Genomic DNA, 17,724 nt, shown 5'->3' with positions numbered 1-17,724 from the left:
TTTATTAGAAGCCACAGAATTAAATTAGGAAAAATCCATTGCACAAGGCCAGAATGGACACTTTCGTTCCTCATTATTTTATTTTATTTTATTTTTTTTTTTTAACTGGAGCTCAGCTATCATATTGCTTGTTAAAAGTTGCAGAAAGTAGTAGGCGCATTCGGAAGAAAAGTAATAGATAATGTTTCAAGTCTGCTTTAGAGAGTCTTATTATGATTTCCTTCGTCATGTGTGAATCTAACAACAACAGTTTGAGCATTAAAGCCTCAGTATTTGTCTGAGATCATTGGTTTCCTGTCAAAGGACTTAAGTTAAGCCACTGATGTGACTGATTCAGTCTAAAATAATGTCTGAGCTTTAAGCTGAAGAGGGAAATAAATCCGGTGGTGACAGTGAAACCTCTGTAGCCTCTAAACAGCATGTGAAAGTGGTTCATTAGTAAATAAATTCACATGCAAGTACAACAAAAAGTGTTCCAGAGGCAGGTGTTTGGCCTACCGCTGCCCGGCTCCATGCCGTTCTGGTTTCCAGTGATGTGGTGCCAGTAGGCAGAGCGCGGCAGGATGGCAGTCGGTGTGCACGGGTAGGAGCCAGACTCTGAACCCTTGGACAGTAACTGGGAGGCAAAAGCAAACACAAGCATGGACTGAGTGAGATTAATATTGAAAAGAGAAGGGATTGGCAAACATCTGGATATCTGGAAGACAAAACCACTGCATCAGAATAGATCGGGGTTGGTCTTCAGCTGCTGAGTCTGCAGCTTCAACCTTCCAGTTATAAACTTCTCCTGGCTGCGGTTCTGGTCATGTAAAAACTCCAGCATATCCTGGAATTTGTTGCTCAGCTCAGAGATTTTCCTGTATTCTCTGAATCTTCTGTAAACATTCTTTATATTAGATACTTTGAACTTTAAAATGTTCCCAATTATAAATGATTTTTCTTGGTGTTTTATGACTTTGCCTCTGAACTATTCTTTTTACACCCAGTCAAACGACTGAACTGCTGCTATTTTCTAAATCTTCATACCACTGACTGAGAGGTGGAGTTTGTTATTAGAATTACTTAAGAATAAATAGTCACATATTTTACTTAATGAGAATTATAAACCATTACATCTGATTTTTGTGTGTGTGTGTGTGTGTGTGTGTGTGTGTGTGTGTGTGTGTGTGTGTGTGTGTGTGTGTGTGTGTGTGTGTGTGTGTGTGTGCCTCACCCTGCTGTTTTTCTCCATCTCCAGCAGGACCTTCTTGTGCTGCTCGGCGATGGCCAGAGTGGAGGAGTGAACCCTCTGGTAGATCTGCTCCCCCTCTCTGGTCTGGAAGGTGTAGAGGCCCTCGCCGCTGTCACACATCCTGCACGAGGTTTGGTAAATCTCAGAGGCGTGGAAATATGGGCACACGCGTCTGGTTCAGTGAAAACCTGCCACCTTTCACACCGCTGCAGTCCCGATGGTCCAGATCATTACCAGAGCCTCCCAGAGACTGGTTTTCTCATCAGGCACACATTTGTTTGTAAATGTATCATATATAACATGTCAAAATTCACTTCATCAAACCACAAAAACATCAAATTCTTGACCGTATTTTGATCCTTGATGGATCTGTCAGATCACATTCTTTTCATCTGTCATGGCTGCCCTTTTTTTCTTTCATCAAATCTCAGACATCCACAACATGACCCAAATATACAAACATCTAAAGACAACTACAAGATGTAAATCAATCCAGTGAGCTGAAAAAAAAGGAAAATATGAGTGAAATCCACACAAGCAGACTCCACACAGAAAGAATCTAAATGAACAAAATATACATAAACACACAATGAGCATGTTTTACATCCATCAATCAGCTGAGACCAAAGTCCAATCATTAAAAAATGAGATATTGGATCCAGTATCATTGTGAATATACATCATAATACTGTCTGTGCTGTAAATCTGTAATAAAATCCAAAACCTGAAAACCAAAATAATCTTACAAATGATGACATACCATGAAGAAAAACATTAAAATGACAGATTAAACTCAAACACACGGATGTGGATGTGTTCTGCTGTCTTGTCAAAATCAATAAATATGTTTTTGAAGATTCTTATTAAAAACAAACTACAGTGAAGGACCCTTAAAACCCTGGAGGAAATAGAACAATTAAAAAAATATACTATTCATATAATCTCCATATGCATTTCCCTGTTACTGATTTGGCTTTGGGTGAATACAGAGCACAGAATGATGTGTGTGTATCTGCATATCAATCTCAATGTGTGTGATCAGGCTGTTTTTGTGTGTAATAACATCTGTGTATGTGTTTCAAGTTGTGGGTATATCATTTATACAAAATGTGTGTATGCCAATATTTGTGTGTGCCTAACAATAGGGGGTCATTGACAATCTCATGAGTGTGTATGTAATGCCGTTTGAGCCCATGTAATGTGCTTTGTGTTTTCACAGACAGATGTGTGTGTTCTTTGGAGGAGCTGTACGGTAAATGTCTCCGTCTTCGTGTCCTCCTCAGGCGGGCCTCTCAGTCGCTTTTCCTTTTTACACATGGGTTTTCTTCTCTTCTGACAGGACAGAGATTTGTTTGCAAGCTCCGCGTGTTTTTTTTCCCTTCAGTCTGGACTGGAAGGCTCTGGCAGGCTGAGCTCAGTGTGGTTTAACGGAGCAGCGCCAGGCGTGACACTTGCTGCCCTGGACACTGATATTCTGCTGTCTCTGACGGTATAAGGTGGATTTACAGATCCTTGTAAGTGTGTGTACTCTCAGTTAGTCACAAACACGCAAAATAATCTGTGTATGCACAAATGTTAGCACGCACACACATATATCATCGCATGCATATAACACACGTGTCATTACAGGCACACTGAATTTCATAACACATCTGCTTATTTGTGGCTTTTTGAGGATCAAAACTGTAAATAGTTTTGTAATTGACTTTCTGATCTTCAATTCACAATTTAATACAAGTTCACAAACTGACATGAAGCATGTTTCATAATTTATTCACAGTGTGAATAAATGATAAAAGATTGTCCACATTAACAGCCAGGGGGCTCTCTTGCTATCTCGCTTGGTCGTAAAGTACAACACACTCCTCCAGACACACACAGGACCAGTGTGTTTCTGCATGCTGACCCAATCATCGCTGTTCAGGTTTTATCAAAGAGGAGGAGATAAGGAGGTCTGGCACGGCTCGGATTCATCCAATAATCTATTCAATCAATCTCTGCATGGAACTCAGATAAACACAGCCAGCAGGAGTGCGTGTGAAAGAAACAGGATTACAATGAGAAACAGGCATCACACACACACACACACATCGCCCTCACCGTCCGGCCTCGAAGGTGAACCTGGTGGCGTCGCGGCCGTAGCGCCGCAGCGAGCAGAGCGGCCAGGTGACCAGCTTGGTGCGGGGGTTGTGGATGTCCCACAGGTAGATGTTCTCGTGGGTGATCTGCATCATGCACTCGCCGTAGATGTCCAGGTTGGGACAGGGCAGCAGGAAGACGTTGAAGCGCTCTGAACACACAAAGGGAACCAGACGCTCCACCTCAGTCACGACGCCGGGCTGGAAGCCATTTTCTGAGCCATCATAGTTTCTTATACATGTTTGTCTTCAGTCTTTCAGTGGAGATTTATCAGATTACAAAGTTTAACAGGTGTGAAATACCAGAGCTGTTTTACTGCCAGTTTCAGCACACAGTATTTCTGCTTTACAATGAATTCACAGTCAGGATTTACGGTGCGGAGCTTGAACGTCCAGACTGGTTTCAGTGTTATGGAGTATAAGAAATAAAGATCGGCCCTCTTTATGTTGTTATCCCGACAGTAAACTCAAGGCGGCTTTGGGAACCTGAAGTCTTAAGATTGCAATGTGCTATGACTGCACAATTTGTATGTTAATGCTGGTTTTATACCACATACAAGCTTTTTGATGGTTTAAACTACTTGTGCGCTCAGCTCTGCCACGGAGGTGTCTGTATGTATGAAGTTATGCTGCTTGTGTGTAGAAAAATGAGCAGTAATATTTTTATTTTAACTCAGAAAGAGCTAGTGGCCAGACACATCAGAGTGTCTGACCGGAAACATTGTGTTAAACTGGATTTTTTCTGAGAGAATTTGGATTTTTAAGATGGAAAAATACGAAGAAATAAGAAGGTGTTCACAAACTTGGAGTTCACCACAAATGAAGACAAACGTTTTGAGAAAATCAAAATATATGAAATTAAAAGTTGCTCTGAGTCCATTTCAAAGTGGAAAAGATGCCCTGAGCACTTCAACAGCTTTAAACAAATCCAATGTGTTGTCTAGAAAGCTGCAGACGTCACATTATGTTTGCATCAAGTGTTTTTCTCTGCCAGAAAAGTCCAAAACAAACAGGAAACTCCAACAACTCCCACCTCTATAGATTTGTTAAATGGAGAGCTAACACAGGTTTAAAGCAGAAGCTTAAACAGCCCGCTGAGACGGGACCGACATGTGTGTGTGTGTGCGCGCTACCTGTGTGTTCACACTGCACTCCAGCAGCCAGCAGGTCGGGTTCGCCCATACTGATGTCATTGAGCCGCGTCCCCAGACACTCGATCGACAGAGTCTTAAACCAGTCCTCTGCCTCCAGCTCTGACAGACCGAGAGGGAGAGAGAGAGAGCGAGGGAGCGGGAGAGGGAGAGAGAGAGACAGGGGGAGGGAAGGACAGAGAGGGATGGGAGAGGAGAAAAAGTCAGCAAGGCCAGAGATAGACAGATACAAAGAGGAGGACAATAAAACATGGAAAATAGAGAGAAAGGCAGCTTCTGTCCATGATGCCTGTTTGCCTCATGTGCTTATCAGCCAAATGTGTGTGTGTGTGTGTGTATGTGTGTGTGTGTTTGTGTGTGTGTGTCTCACCCGATTCACAGGTGAAGGTGCGTGAGGTGTCATCCGTGAACACAATGGCCACCGCCTGTCGTTTGGTGTCCCGCGGCAACCTGGTGATGTTCTTGACGTTGCTGATCTCTGTCACCTGGGAGAAAAGGGTTCAGGCAGGTGGAAATCAGAGCAGACTAACGAACACGTGGTGCGACTGTCCTGAATGAGGAAGCGGGTGTGAGCACTCTTCCTGGAAAGCATTGAAACTAAACACTTTTCTCTGAACACTCTGCCTGTCCTGTACACACACACACACACACACACACACACACACACACACACACACACACACACACACACACACCGGAAGCCTTCACTTACTTTGGGACAGACTCTAATGTAGGCGGCCTTCTCATCGGGGTATTTCTCCAGACGGCGAGGTCCTTTGCTGGACGACTTCTTGAAAACGAGCCAGCAGCGCCGGTAGATCTGAAACGTCAGGCCAACATAATTCATTATCCACAGTCACTTCTCAGCTGGTTTTAACCACTGAGGAACACACGGCTTTGGATCTGTGTATCTCAGGTCATCGCTATCAGTCATGATGCACTGAAATCTGAGAACGCGACAAAAAAAAAACCAGACTAAAATAGACAGGAAGTGGCAGGTCACGCAGTTACTGGGAGTGAACCTAGAATTACGTAAAAGAAGGAAGCTTTGACTCTCACTGGCTTTTTGAAGATGAATATTCAAAAATAGACTCGTTGCACCTTTTTTTTTTTATTCATCAAAACAAAATTAAGAACTCATTAAAACAGTATCCCAGGTTGAATTGGTTTGAAAAACACCAACAATTCAACAATCCATCATTAATCCAGACTCTCAGGTCTATATGACAGGTGCAAACACACAGAGACACGCAAACATTTGGTCACCAGTTAATGTTTGTCACTGGACTGTGGGAAGGAACTGCAGCAGCAGGAAAGAAAGCCCACACATTTAAACCCAAGCTTCCTCGCCATGAGGCATGCGAGCTCTAAACATGACTATCATGTAGCCTGAAGAACACTCCTGAACCAACAAACCAGAAGGGTGGATGGAGTGGACTGGAACCTGAAAACCTCCTCAGTTTCTCACATTTGAAAGAAATGAGTCCCAAAGGATCAAAACTAGTTTCTGCAGTCATTCTCTATATGCAACAGTTTTATCTCCTTCTGACGAGCCTCGTGTGTTTTTCCAGGGGAACCACGTCACCTTTGCACATAACGGCCACAGAGTGTGGAGCATGCACCAATTTCTAATCTGAAGTGCAGCTGTGCCACAAAACATTCAATCATGTGGACGGGAATCTAAAAAAAAACTCTCTTCTGTGAGTGTTTTCTCACCTCCTCCAGAGTAATGGAGAGAAAATTACCTCCCATTTTCAGTGAACTGACTGCATTTTATCAACTCCACGTGAAAATGACCTGTTGTGTGAAAATGGAAAAAGCTGGAAATGTTTCCGCCAACTTGATGGAGATGTGCCAAAAGCAGCACAAAGGCTCGTTTGCAAACCGATATCAGACCTGCGCGTCCTAGCTCATTAATTTTCGTCCTTCAACAGCGCAGTTCTAATGTTTCCTCAGCTTGTGTCACTTCAGATCGCTCGGTCCGGTCTCTCCATCAGCACCGAGGTCCACACCTCAGCCGCCCCTCACTTCTCTTTGGTCTGCTCCACAAACTCATCCACAAACGGCCCCCGGTCCAGAGCTGCCGGCCGAGTCACCAGCAGGACGCCGGGACACCAATCACACCACTCTTCATGGTTCTCACATCAAACACGAAGTCCAGACCTGAAAGTCCGGCTCCGTATACTGAAGGCCATTCACAGACTCTCTCCTCCTCATCTGTCAGACCTCCTCCAAAGTGGTCCTCCACACCGGGACCCCAGCGTCTGTTTCATCCGTCAGCCTCGCCGAGCCTGAGGCAGGATCAGAGCCTCTGGAAAGTTTTCTCCCTGAAGCGATTTGAAATCCCACCAAAGGTCAAAAATCCCACCCACTTTAATTCAATCTGTTTTCACAGCACACTTCACAAGCTTTTAAATGTCCAACTTCGTTTGACCCTTTCAAGCAATAAATAATACAACATTAGCTAATAATGTTAAATCTGCGAGCAATGTTATTATTATGTCCATTTCTGATGTAATACAGCAAACAACTCAATACTGCTCCAGTGTAATTAAACAGAGAGAACATTATTTACAACCGTATTACGCATATTTATCATCAATGAATGAATGACGGCGCCATCCATTATACCTATTTTTCAAAAGAAAACTTCAAAATTATGATTTCTGTTCAAGAAATTTACTCCTATTGGTGTATTATTATTGTAGCTGCTTTCTGTTTTATTTAAAAGAAATGAGAAAACTCCTTGTTAATGTCCAGCGCTGTACAGCGGTGCAGCGGTTTGCAGTCCCAGTTTGTCCTGGGTTTAAATCTGGACTTCTGTGTGTCTGCATGTTTTCCTTGTGTATAGATTTTCTCTGCTTTCCTCCCACAGTCCATAAACATGCCTTTAAGGTTAATTGGCGTTTTTAAATTGCCTGCAGCTTCAAATGTGAGTGTGTCTCTCTAGTCTGCCTACATCTATTGTTACCTGAGATCAGCTGCAGAAGCTGCAATGTAGCCATAAAAGAACAGGAAACTTGCATACTGTGACTTTATCAATAATCTTTGAAATGCCCAACCGTTGTTATACAGCATGATAATTTGGTTAAATCTCCAACTAACATAGAAATGTAATTTCTGTGGAAAAAAAATCAACTTCTGAACTCACAGTTTTAGGATAGTTTTACGAAAAACAAGAAAACCTGTATTCTTTCAGTGTAAATCTGATGTTAATGCCGTGTATGACTTCATACTTAAATTACAAATACAGAGGAGCATATCCAGACTGAAACGAGTTTGTGGACATTATTTTCTTCCAGGTGGATTTTAAAACTGTTTAAATGAGAAACCGTCTTTTGAATTCATGTCCTGACATTAAAATCCTGACATGTATCACTGAATTCCTCCGTCTTCTCTTTTTATGACGGAGGTCTGACTCCATACAGGACGAGTCTGCTGCCAATGTCACTTTAGACGACACACTTTCAGAGACCCTGGCTTTTATTTTTATCGCTCTCGGATCCTTGCGGGAACGAGGTGGGGAGCAGTGACAGTGGAATTGATTTCGCCTTGCTGTAGGAATGATGACTTTTTGAGTTTCTGACCGAGGTCGGGCCAAACATTTACTGTAGGGCAGCGTCTACAGCCGCTGATGTAGTTAACAGCCACAATTATTTCTCTAAGATCTGTGAAACTAGAAGGTACGGTAATGAAAATTGGTAGGATGTGAAACCGGCTTGCAAAGCTGATAATGATGCAGAAACATGCAGTTATTGACAAGATGTTAGGAACTCTCACAGAAACAGGGAGGAATAAATCTGGTTAATACAGATTTATAAGCTATAAACCAGCTGGATATGTGTGTTTTTGGCCAGTTTGATAAATAAATGTGCATTATAATCTTAAAATGTTATTTTCATGACTGTAATGACGCTGCAGGAATAATTAACTCTTGAAAAGCCTTCCAAAAACTCCCTCGATTGAAATTTTCCTCTTGCAAGTATTTTAAAGGATTCAGTTCAAATGTATGATATGAAAAAATCATATACAGAAAAAAATTGTGCAAAATTGTATTTTTTTAAAAACCCATGAAGCATATTTGTTCCACAGCTTCTTCTTCCTCTATGAAGCTTGCTGGTGAAGTCACTTCCAGTTCATGATCATCATTTCCACCTTAAAAAAAACTGTTCCAGATGTGCAAGACAAATCCAACAAAAACGCAGAAAAACACTCCTGAGCCGCTGCAGCTTCGAGGTGAAGGACAGACGTGTGAAAAGAAAAACAAATGCACCTGTATCTACTTAATCCTCCCTGCTGTCACAGCTTTTCAAGGTTGCACTAATAATGTGCCTGGATGAATTTCCCTCCTGTGAGTAAAGCCCACCGGACTCACTGCAGCTCCCATCACTCTCACATTAGCTTCACGTGTGAAGCCAGGAGAAGGGAGCAATTAGCTCTCCTATCTGCCCCCTCCTCCGTCTCCTCGTTTTAACTTCACTTAGCGCCGCTCGCAGCTCGCTCGTCTGCCGAGAGCTTCAAACGGAGGATGGCGAGCAGATACCACGAGAGGGAAAATGAAGAGGAGGAAGGGCGAGCTGAACGGAGAAAGTGGCTTGAAAGAAGCAGGGATGTACAGCTTATCATGGAGAACAACAGCAAAAATGACATTTAAGGATAAAAAAAATTCAGTTTTATCCTGTTAAAATGTATAAACTGCAGGAGGAGCGAGGAGAGGCTTCAGCAGGAGGCTGGAAGTGTTCAAGACTTTCACTAATTTCACAAAGATGATTCCTCAGCTATTCTTATCTGTGTATCTACGGTCCATCAACGTTCAGATTCCGCCACATTCAAGCAAGAAAGTCTCCTGGACGTGAGCTTATTCACTGTTTATGTTCATCAAGATCAAGTCTCAATTCAGTTAAACTGGTTTATTCCTGTTCTTAGCATCACATATGGACAAAGTGGAAGAAGCAGGAAGAAACGGTGTAAATCAAATAAACTTAATGGACTTCTTATTTGTCAGTGAACTCAGGTCCTCCACAATTCAGCAGCTAATGATTCATTACCAGTCTGCAAAAGAAACTTTCATATGGTGCTCAAAAAATGGACAAACACTTTAATTATAGTCGTACAGCAGGAGGAAACCTTCTCAGTGCTGGATTCCTCCCATTTCTTCTGTTAACTGAGCGTCCTCCTCTCCTCTGTGCGTTGTGTGTTTCTCGGTTTCTGCTCCGCGGTTTCTGCTTTCATCGGGCAGCACTGTGATGATCGCTGTTTACACTGAAACTCCAACAGGTTGAAACAGATGCTCTCGTTTGTTTCCTCCGACGAAAAGGAAGAAGAACAACAAAAAGAGCCCAAAAACTCAATTAAGAAGTAATTTAGAAAATACACTGGCTGCTTATTATAAGACACAGGATGCAGACTTCATGGGGAATCTGAACAAATCTGACTTTAGCTGAGATTTAAATGAGTCCGCAGAGTCGGATAACCATAAAAAAGCAGGTAAACACATCGTTAGGGTTGCTACAGTCTCAAAGGTTCGATCCCCGCAGGTTGAGACAAATATACACAACCCAGCTCATTTATTCCAGGCAGGAGAATGTGGACGATAGGAACTGATGATAGTTTGTGTAAAATGTTTTCAGAAGAGTGAAAATGTTACCATATTCAAATCAAAGATTTAAAGAGTATTTCCTCGATGTGGAAATTCAATTTTCAAATTCTTTTATTCTTTTCCACGAGGTCTCATTTTCAGCAGCGTTGCCATGTAAAACGGACAAACAAAACACAAAGAAAGTTTTGCTTGAAATCACCGGCAATCACTGAGTGTAAACAGGCCCTCAGTGTCATATACTACCACTACCCTCACTATAACACCTTAATCCTCATTACATAAACTAACAATAGTAGTCATTTATACCCCCCCCCCAAAAACAAACAAAAAAAAAAAAACAAAAAAAACAAAAACCTATCAATATCGTCTTTTGATTTTTTTATTATATTACCAAGTCAGTCTGTGGGGCAGATTGGACCCTGTGGCAGGCTGGTTTTGGCCCCCGGGCCTTATCTTTCACACCTCCAGATGGAGCTCTGGAGAGTTGCAGCTCACACACACACACACACACACACACACACACACACACACACACACACACACACACACACACACACACACACACACTTTATGTAGCAGCTGTTGTAAATTGCCTCATAATAAAAAAGCCAATTAACGTTTGTCAAATGAAATGCAGAGAGGCTTCAAGGAGGGACAATGAAACAAAACCGACGAGAGGAAAACAGAGAGGAATAATGGAGCAATTCTGACAATGAAATGCAGGAATGCACGATGCTGCAAGACTCCTGAGGTGAGGATTTGTATTTGGGAGTAAAGGAGACATGAAACGGTGAACAACAGTAATAGATACATCAACCCGGCTGAGAAAGAAGGAGATATAACATGTAGAATGCATCTATAGTCACCAAGGCAACAGGCCATCATGTGTAACACATGACACAAAAACCACACGCGTTCACACTGTGCCACAGTTTGCACCCATTATACTGAAACTAATCAATGACCTATGGAAACAGTGCACGTGCAGGGAGAACATGAAAACTCCACTCTGTCACTGTCAAGAGATAAAATTCTGGAAAACTTCTAGAACTGTGGTGAAGAAAGCAACTCGGACTTCGATTCTTTCCTCCCAGTTTATTCTGAAAATGTCCGATGCGGCGTTGACCCTTTCACCCACCCGGACCTCCTCCCTCTGCAGACTTCATCAGGCTGTCGAGACATCGAGTAGGTGGACAAGTGATCCTGCAAGTAGTTTGGAAAGTGCATGTGTGGGAGGAAAAGGGCCTAAAGCAGTGATGTTCCGACAATCTATTGTGTTATGGCTCTCATTTCAGCCTTCTTATGTATTTATAGAAGGCTTCTGGTCAGTGCTAGCCGAGCGGTTACAGTGTAGGAGAGCATAAAGACTAATATACCCATCAAACTTTCTTTTGCCGAGTTGATGAAGTTTTGTTATGTGTGCGCTGTCGACATGATAAATGAGGAGCAGACTGCCTTCGGGCTTGATGAAAATGTCCCAGCCGACGCACCACAGTAAGAGTGAAGAAGCTTTTTTGTTTTAAACAAAGACTTTTGAGCAGAACTTAAGAACAATACGATGTAACTCTGGGGTGAGATTTAGAATACATACAATGACATACGCTGAGTTCATAGTGTACATAGGAAATTATTTATTAAACCCAAATGCTGCAGAGTGCAGTGGTGTAAGGACGAGCAGTTTACTTGTTACACTTGAGTTTCTGGTAAAGTCTTTGGGAGGCTGATCTTGAAGGGAAGAGGTTACACCCAGCAGGCACTGCCACTAAGTGCCCATTGCAGTCGAAACAAATCAACCAGAGACCATTTCCTGACTCTCCAGCCAACGTCAACTTCCACAACACATCAGATCGATTCGCAGGGACACCCTGTGGAAAGTCCTTGAACTGTAGAAGGCCCCGTCTACACGACACATTTACACAGAAACGCTGACAAAGATGTAGCTTTCATGTTGAGCCACTAGTTTTCCTGTTTTCATGTGATCAAACCATTGACCTATGGACACAAAGAACAGCTGATTGCAAACACTGAAGCTCCTTTAAACTGTTTTCTCATTGTTTTGTGCCACTCAGTGTTCGTTGGTAAGAAATAAAGTGTGTCTCCACACAAGCCTGATCAACTTCTTTAAAAAAATCAAGTGGACTTGCTCGACAAAATGATATATCCATTTTAATTGAGATATTACAAAACAAAACATCGAGGTTCTTCAATAGAAACAAAATTCAGCAGCAGCTCACTCAATCTGTCCTTCTCTGATCTAAACTGTTCGGTTCTCGGCCCGATCCTGCTGTCCACTTGTTTTCTTTCTCACAGGAAATGAACCAATCACTACAATAATCTGTTGCATTGTAGTTTTCAGGTGACACCAGTCCGCAGTTTGATACGTCAGCAGTTTTATGATCCCCAAATGAGCCTTAATGACCATCTGGGAAGAAAGGGTGTTTATTGTGATAAAGGCATCACTTGTTAAAAAGGCCACCTGTGCATACAGATTGTGATCATTCGTGTGTGAACCTAAAACATTTTCTCACACGGCAACAATTAAGGAAAACAGCTTTTAAAAATCCCAGCAGTGACCACAGCTGCCCTCTTCTTCTCTTGATTTATCCCAAGATTCTCCAGACTTGTAAAGAGAGAGAAAAAAATCAAAGCTTCACCTGTCAGAACTGAATACCATAAAATCCCCCTCCTAATAACCACTAATGCTCTTTCTGTCAAATACAAGAAAAGGGAGCTCCGAACGATGAGGAGTAGAAGCCGTGTGCTCAGCAGAGATACTGTGGAGGAGCAGGTCGAAGCGCCTGCAGCCAGAGCGGCGCTGGCAGCAGAGGTGAAGCCCGATGCCAGATCAGGGCGCTGCAGCGCTTCAGATCAGGCCATCCCATTAGTCTCAAAGGGCTGCTTTCATAATGACGCCTTCAAGCCACATAAAACTTATTTACAGGTGAAGCGGAGCAGCTCAGTGTGGAGGGGTGAAAGCGAGGGAGGGCCAGACTGGAGAAGGATCAGGTTATTATCCTTTGTGCACTGAAACTCTGAGAATTATATATGTTATCTTTCAGTGGAGAGCATCACTGTAAAGACGTACTTTCTTCAAATCTTAAAACTGATCTAATTTCTGCTCTTGCAGAGAACTTTCACGAGCTGTGTAGCTTCTCTTCTGTTATTTTTAAGACGTGGGGCTCACTCCAAAGCAGCTCTGAGGGCAGTGCAGATGTCTCTGGGAGTCTCAGACCAGCACCCACGTTCTCTAACTAGCAGATACACTCTGTGCTCCTGTGGGAGGGCTGCTGATAAAATGAAGAGCCGTCATGGGCTTTGTTGGATTCTGAAGTAAGTGCCCGAGAAAATTTTACTGTTTGCTGCGGAGGTGTTGCTCACAACCTTTTCACATTGCTGCTGTGCTGCAAGGAACTCGAGTTGTGTTTATTGTTTCCACCCGCTTGATAAAATCTTCCCTCTCCTGGATTAATAAATACATACAGCATAACTGCATAAGAGGATCGATCAGCTCGTGTTTACAGCTCCTGTTTACACATGTGGCACTTGTTTACTCGCAAATATTCTCGGGCAGAATAGAGGAAGAGTCAGGATCGAGCAGCAGACGATGCTGTGTGCTTTACGTCTGTGATGCCTGAGGTCAACGGTTCCCAACATGTGGTCCAGGATCAAAACGGTCAGAGTCAAAGCACTCAAGCATTTTTCTCAATACCCTCTCAATACAGTTTGTTAGAAATGATCTCAGTGATGGAGTGATAAATATCCACTTTGTTGGAAAAAATGCTTTAAAATTCAAAAGGGTGGCAGAGAATCACACAGTGACCCATCTACTGGCACATGTGCAGAAAAACTATTGAGTGCAACTCATTTATGGCCTTCACTTGAAAACCTTATGTTTTCTAACAATGAAATGTGTCCTTTTCGCCTGTGAATGCAGGAAGTGTTTCATCTCCCTCACTTCTTGCTCCGCTTTATAGCAAATCTCTGCTCAAACAAGCGATTCTGAGATTTTCCCTTCATGATATGATGTGGGGAAATAACCCCTCCCTCTGAGAGCAGAGCTCTGTCTCACTGACACACTGAATAAATTCAGTATAACATGAAAAAACACAACAGTTAGCTAATTGGTAGAGACTAGAATAACACATATGACCAAGCTAAGTAGCATATGCAGACATAATATTATTAACGAAGTATCTTCAGAGGCCTCTCCTTCTAGATTATAGTTCAAACTGAGGTGACTGAACGGCAGCGTTTCTGCAGGCCACAGCGATAAACTCACAGAAAACATTAGAGCATGGTACCGGAGAGTCTCCTCTTCTTCAGGGTTGCCAAATCAGACTCACTGTTTCCAGTCCAAACACAGACGAAAAGCCAACCACCTCAATAAAAACCAGCTCGAATCTCAACCTCAGTGCAAACTCGTTGAAACCGCATTATTATTCTTATTATTATAACACACAACTGTATTAAATAAAGAAAGAAATAAAGGGGCTAACAAATACAGGATCCTGGAGAAAGCCAACTGACCCAAAACCTGCTGATCTGGAGACACTGATGTTCTCCTGAGGCGGCCTGGAAGAGGCCTGACAGACAGAAACATCACGTTCTCAGCAGAGCTCACAGGAGGAACTTTCAGAATGGCTGAATTGACCAAGACTGTATTTGGAGTGATACACTTTGAATATGATTTTGATGAAACTCTGAAAAACTATGTAAATTACTGATAAACTGTAAAATACGGGAACTCTCAGGGGAAAATGCTTCTGAAAGCATCAGAAGGGTCCCTCAAGGTGAGGCTGCAAGAGAGAGGGAGTGTGTGTGTGGAGTGTGTGTGTGTGTATTATTCCATCCATTCGTATTCTATGCTGCTTATCCTGTTCAGGGTTGCAGGGCACTGGGGACTATCCCAGGTTACTATGGGTGACGGCAGGATACGCCTGGGACAGGTCTCCAGACCATCACAGGGCTCATATTATTCAGTAAGGAGAAAATAAAAATCCCTGCAGTCCTGTAGGTCCTCACTGATGGCAGCAGGGCAGACAGGCTGTCATGTGAGGGGGACTGGTCCCTCAAGACCCTCCGGGACCAGCTGAGGCACTGCGGTGTGGACGGGCCCTAAAACCTGGGGAGTGTGCTCCACCCTCCACGCCGTCTTAAAGTCATACATTCACAGTCTGCGTGACAACTGGTCAAGGAGCATGTCAGAAGGTGACGTTCCTCCTGGGAAAGACTTCAAGGGGAAAAAAAAGATCGCTGTGTTTTCTTTCTCCTCCTTCCATTTCATTTGGTGTACATATAAAAACTAAGGCATACATTAAAACATGTGAAACATCTAAAGCTTCACCTGAAGCCATATATTTCTAGGTTTGATTTTACATCATGTCAACATCACGATTGTGGAAATTCATCAAATATCACCCATAATGTCGTTTTTGCTGAAGATACCAACATATTCATGTCACACAAAGTCTATTAAATCTTGAATTAGAGAAGATAGACTGCTGGTTCCAAGGCAATAAACGTTCTTTAAATATGAATAAAACAAATAATATCATATTTCGATTAAATAGAAGCCGAAAAAACTAGAAAAAATTCAGATCGAGATAAATGGTAGAGCTATTTAGAAAGTAAAGAATATCAAATTCCTAGAAAAACATCTCAATAAATTCCTACATTAAAAAAAAAAAAAAAAAAAAAAAAAACTTATTGATACCTTACTAATAAACTATCCAAATACGTTGGGTTTTTTTCTCAAGCTCAGACAATATCTTCCTCTTGAAGCACTTCTTAATCTGCATTGATCATTATTTGAACTACATTTAAATTATTGTAACGCGGTAAGAAATTCAACTTTACAGAAAAAAGTCATATGTGTGAAATCATGGGAACATTTTGACTCTTATTCCCTTTTCATAGATTTAAGATTCTGAAGCTCACTGAGTGCAATAGTTTCCAAAATGCTTGTGTAATGTAAAATTAGTTTACAGACTACATCTATGACTCTGTCAACTCATTTCAATGAACTCTTCATCTCATAACTGTAACACGAGAAAGAAAACACCTACGAAGAGGAAAAAAGCTTTAGCTACAACGTATTATGTTTAGTATATTGTTTAGGGGCCCAAACATCTGGAATGAGCTTGACAGGAACAAACATAAAAGAATCAAATAGTCTAGATGTTTTTAAAAAGAAAATAAAAACACAATTACTCCACAAATACGTTTAATTACCAAACCCTATTACAAGACTTTGAAGCTTCTCTTTTTTCTTCAGTGCTTTTCTGATACTGCTGAATTTTTTTTTTTTGGCTCACCTGGTATCTTAGACTGACTCATGAAAGGAGCAAACTTTATTAATTATAATTTGACTTTATTTATTTATTTATTTTGGATGTATTGTTAAAATTATATTTGTCTATTAATATTGGAATGAAGGAAAATTCTAATTATGGTATATGGAAATGAGGAAATGGTTTCCTGTCTACGTTGATTGTTGACATGTTGTTGATATTGTACTGAAGCTGAATTGCGGTTTACGAATATAACTGATTTTGAATACTAAGGAGTGGACTTGATAAGTTTCTGAACTTTTTTTTTTTCACTCCGATTGAGTACCAGTGTCTCATTTTCTTATAAAAGTTTAGTTGATATATTTATGATTAAACTCAATAAACAAACTCAACACAAGTCACTGTGAATTTCTTTTAGTTTGATTCTTTTCTACATAAATGTATCTTTTTTTTGATTCACTTTTCGGAATGTTTGCAAACGGAGCATTTGATAAATCTCATCCACGTAGCACAGCAGTGAGGGTATTATGAAGAAAAACTTAAATAAAGATAATAAAATCAGTAATACTTAAATCTGGAACAGACAAACCTGCAATGAAGCAATATTGGATCGATATGCGGTACGTGTTTCCATTGACTATCTGTTGGAAACACTTCATTATTTTAGCTCTGTGCACATTTAAAAGTGCACATAAACTCCAAATTCAGGGGTTTTCTTATTCTCTAAAGAGGCAAAACTGTGTACTCCATCAGACCGTGTCTTGGTCCGTGTGATCGTCACATCCAGAAGATACCAAACCTACATAATCCCCATGAACGAGTGACCTCCTTCAGCGATCCAAACCAACTTGCACTACAGACTAGTTTGACATTTTGTTTAGTTTTAATGTCCTTTCTGCTTCAGATGGGATTTAACATGGCCCTGCTACACTCAGCCTGAAGACACTCACTGGCACAGTTTCAGTGTTTTTGTTTCCTTCCTTCATTCTTTTTTTTTTTTTTTTTTTTTTTTGCAATGGCAATTTGCATGTTTCCACAGCATAATTAGGGAAATAAATCAGCTGTGGGGATTTTAATGTTCTGCAAAAACACAGCTCATAGTAGACTGTCACCACCAGAATTCAAACAAACTTATCATCTGGTAAAGAATGAGCTCTTCAGCTCAGTCCCGGTGAACATCGGTAATATCGTGGTGTCTACTGATACTGAATAACTGTGTCTGCAGTGGCAGAGGAGAGGTGACCAAATCCCTCAGTCTGGGCACTAAACCATCCTTGCCTTCACAAGTTCATACCTGAGAATGGTGAATAAAACG

At 41.6% G+C, this 17,724-nt stretch overlaps 1 protein-coding gene across 2 annotated transcripts in view; it reads right to left on the bottom strand.

The window, feature by feature from the left end:
* Positions 1-17,724, bottom strand: part of dok4 (docking protein 4) — a 75,384-nt gene that overhangs the window by 5,239 nt on the left and 52,421 nt on the right. For both annotated transcript variants that reach the window (XM_030083187.1, XM_030083276.1), the window contains exons 3-8: positions 5,233-5,340; positions 4,891-5,005; positions 4,503-4,622; positions 3,332-3,521; positions 1,214-1,352; positions 499-616 (exon numbers count right to left, since the gene is read on the bottom strand). In XM_030083187.1, coding sequence (XP_029939047.1) covers positions 499-616; positions 1,214-1,352; positions 3,332-3,521; positions 4,503-4,622; positions 4,891-5,005; positions 5,233-5,340 — 790 coding nt within the window. The remainder of the gene's footprint in view (positions 1-498; positions 617-1,213; positions 1,353-3,331; positions 3,522-4,502; positions 4,623-4,890; positions 5,006-5,232; positions 5,341-17,724) is intronic.

Source organism: Salarias fasciatus, chromosome 1 (genome assembly GCF_902148845.1).
Source record: "Salarias fasciatus chromosome 1, fSalaFa1.1, whole genome shotgun sequence".
In the NCBI taxonomy this organism is placed as follows: Eukaryota; Metazoa; Chordata; class Actinopteri; order Blenniiformes; family Blenniidae; genus Salarias; species Salarias fasciatus.
The sequence above is the reverse complement of the archived record's forward strand: the minus strand, read 5'-3'. Positions and strand labels throughout refer to the sequence as shown.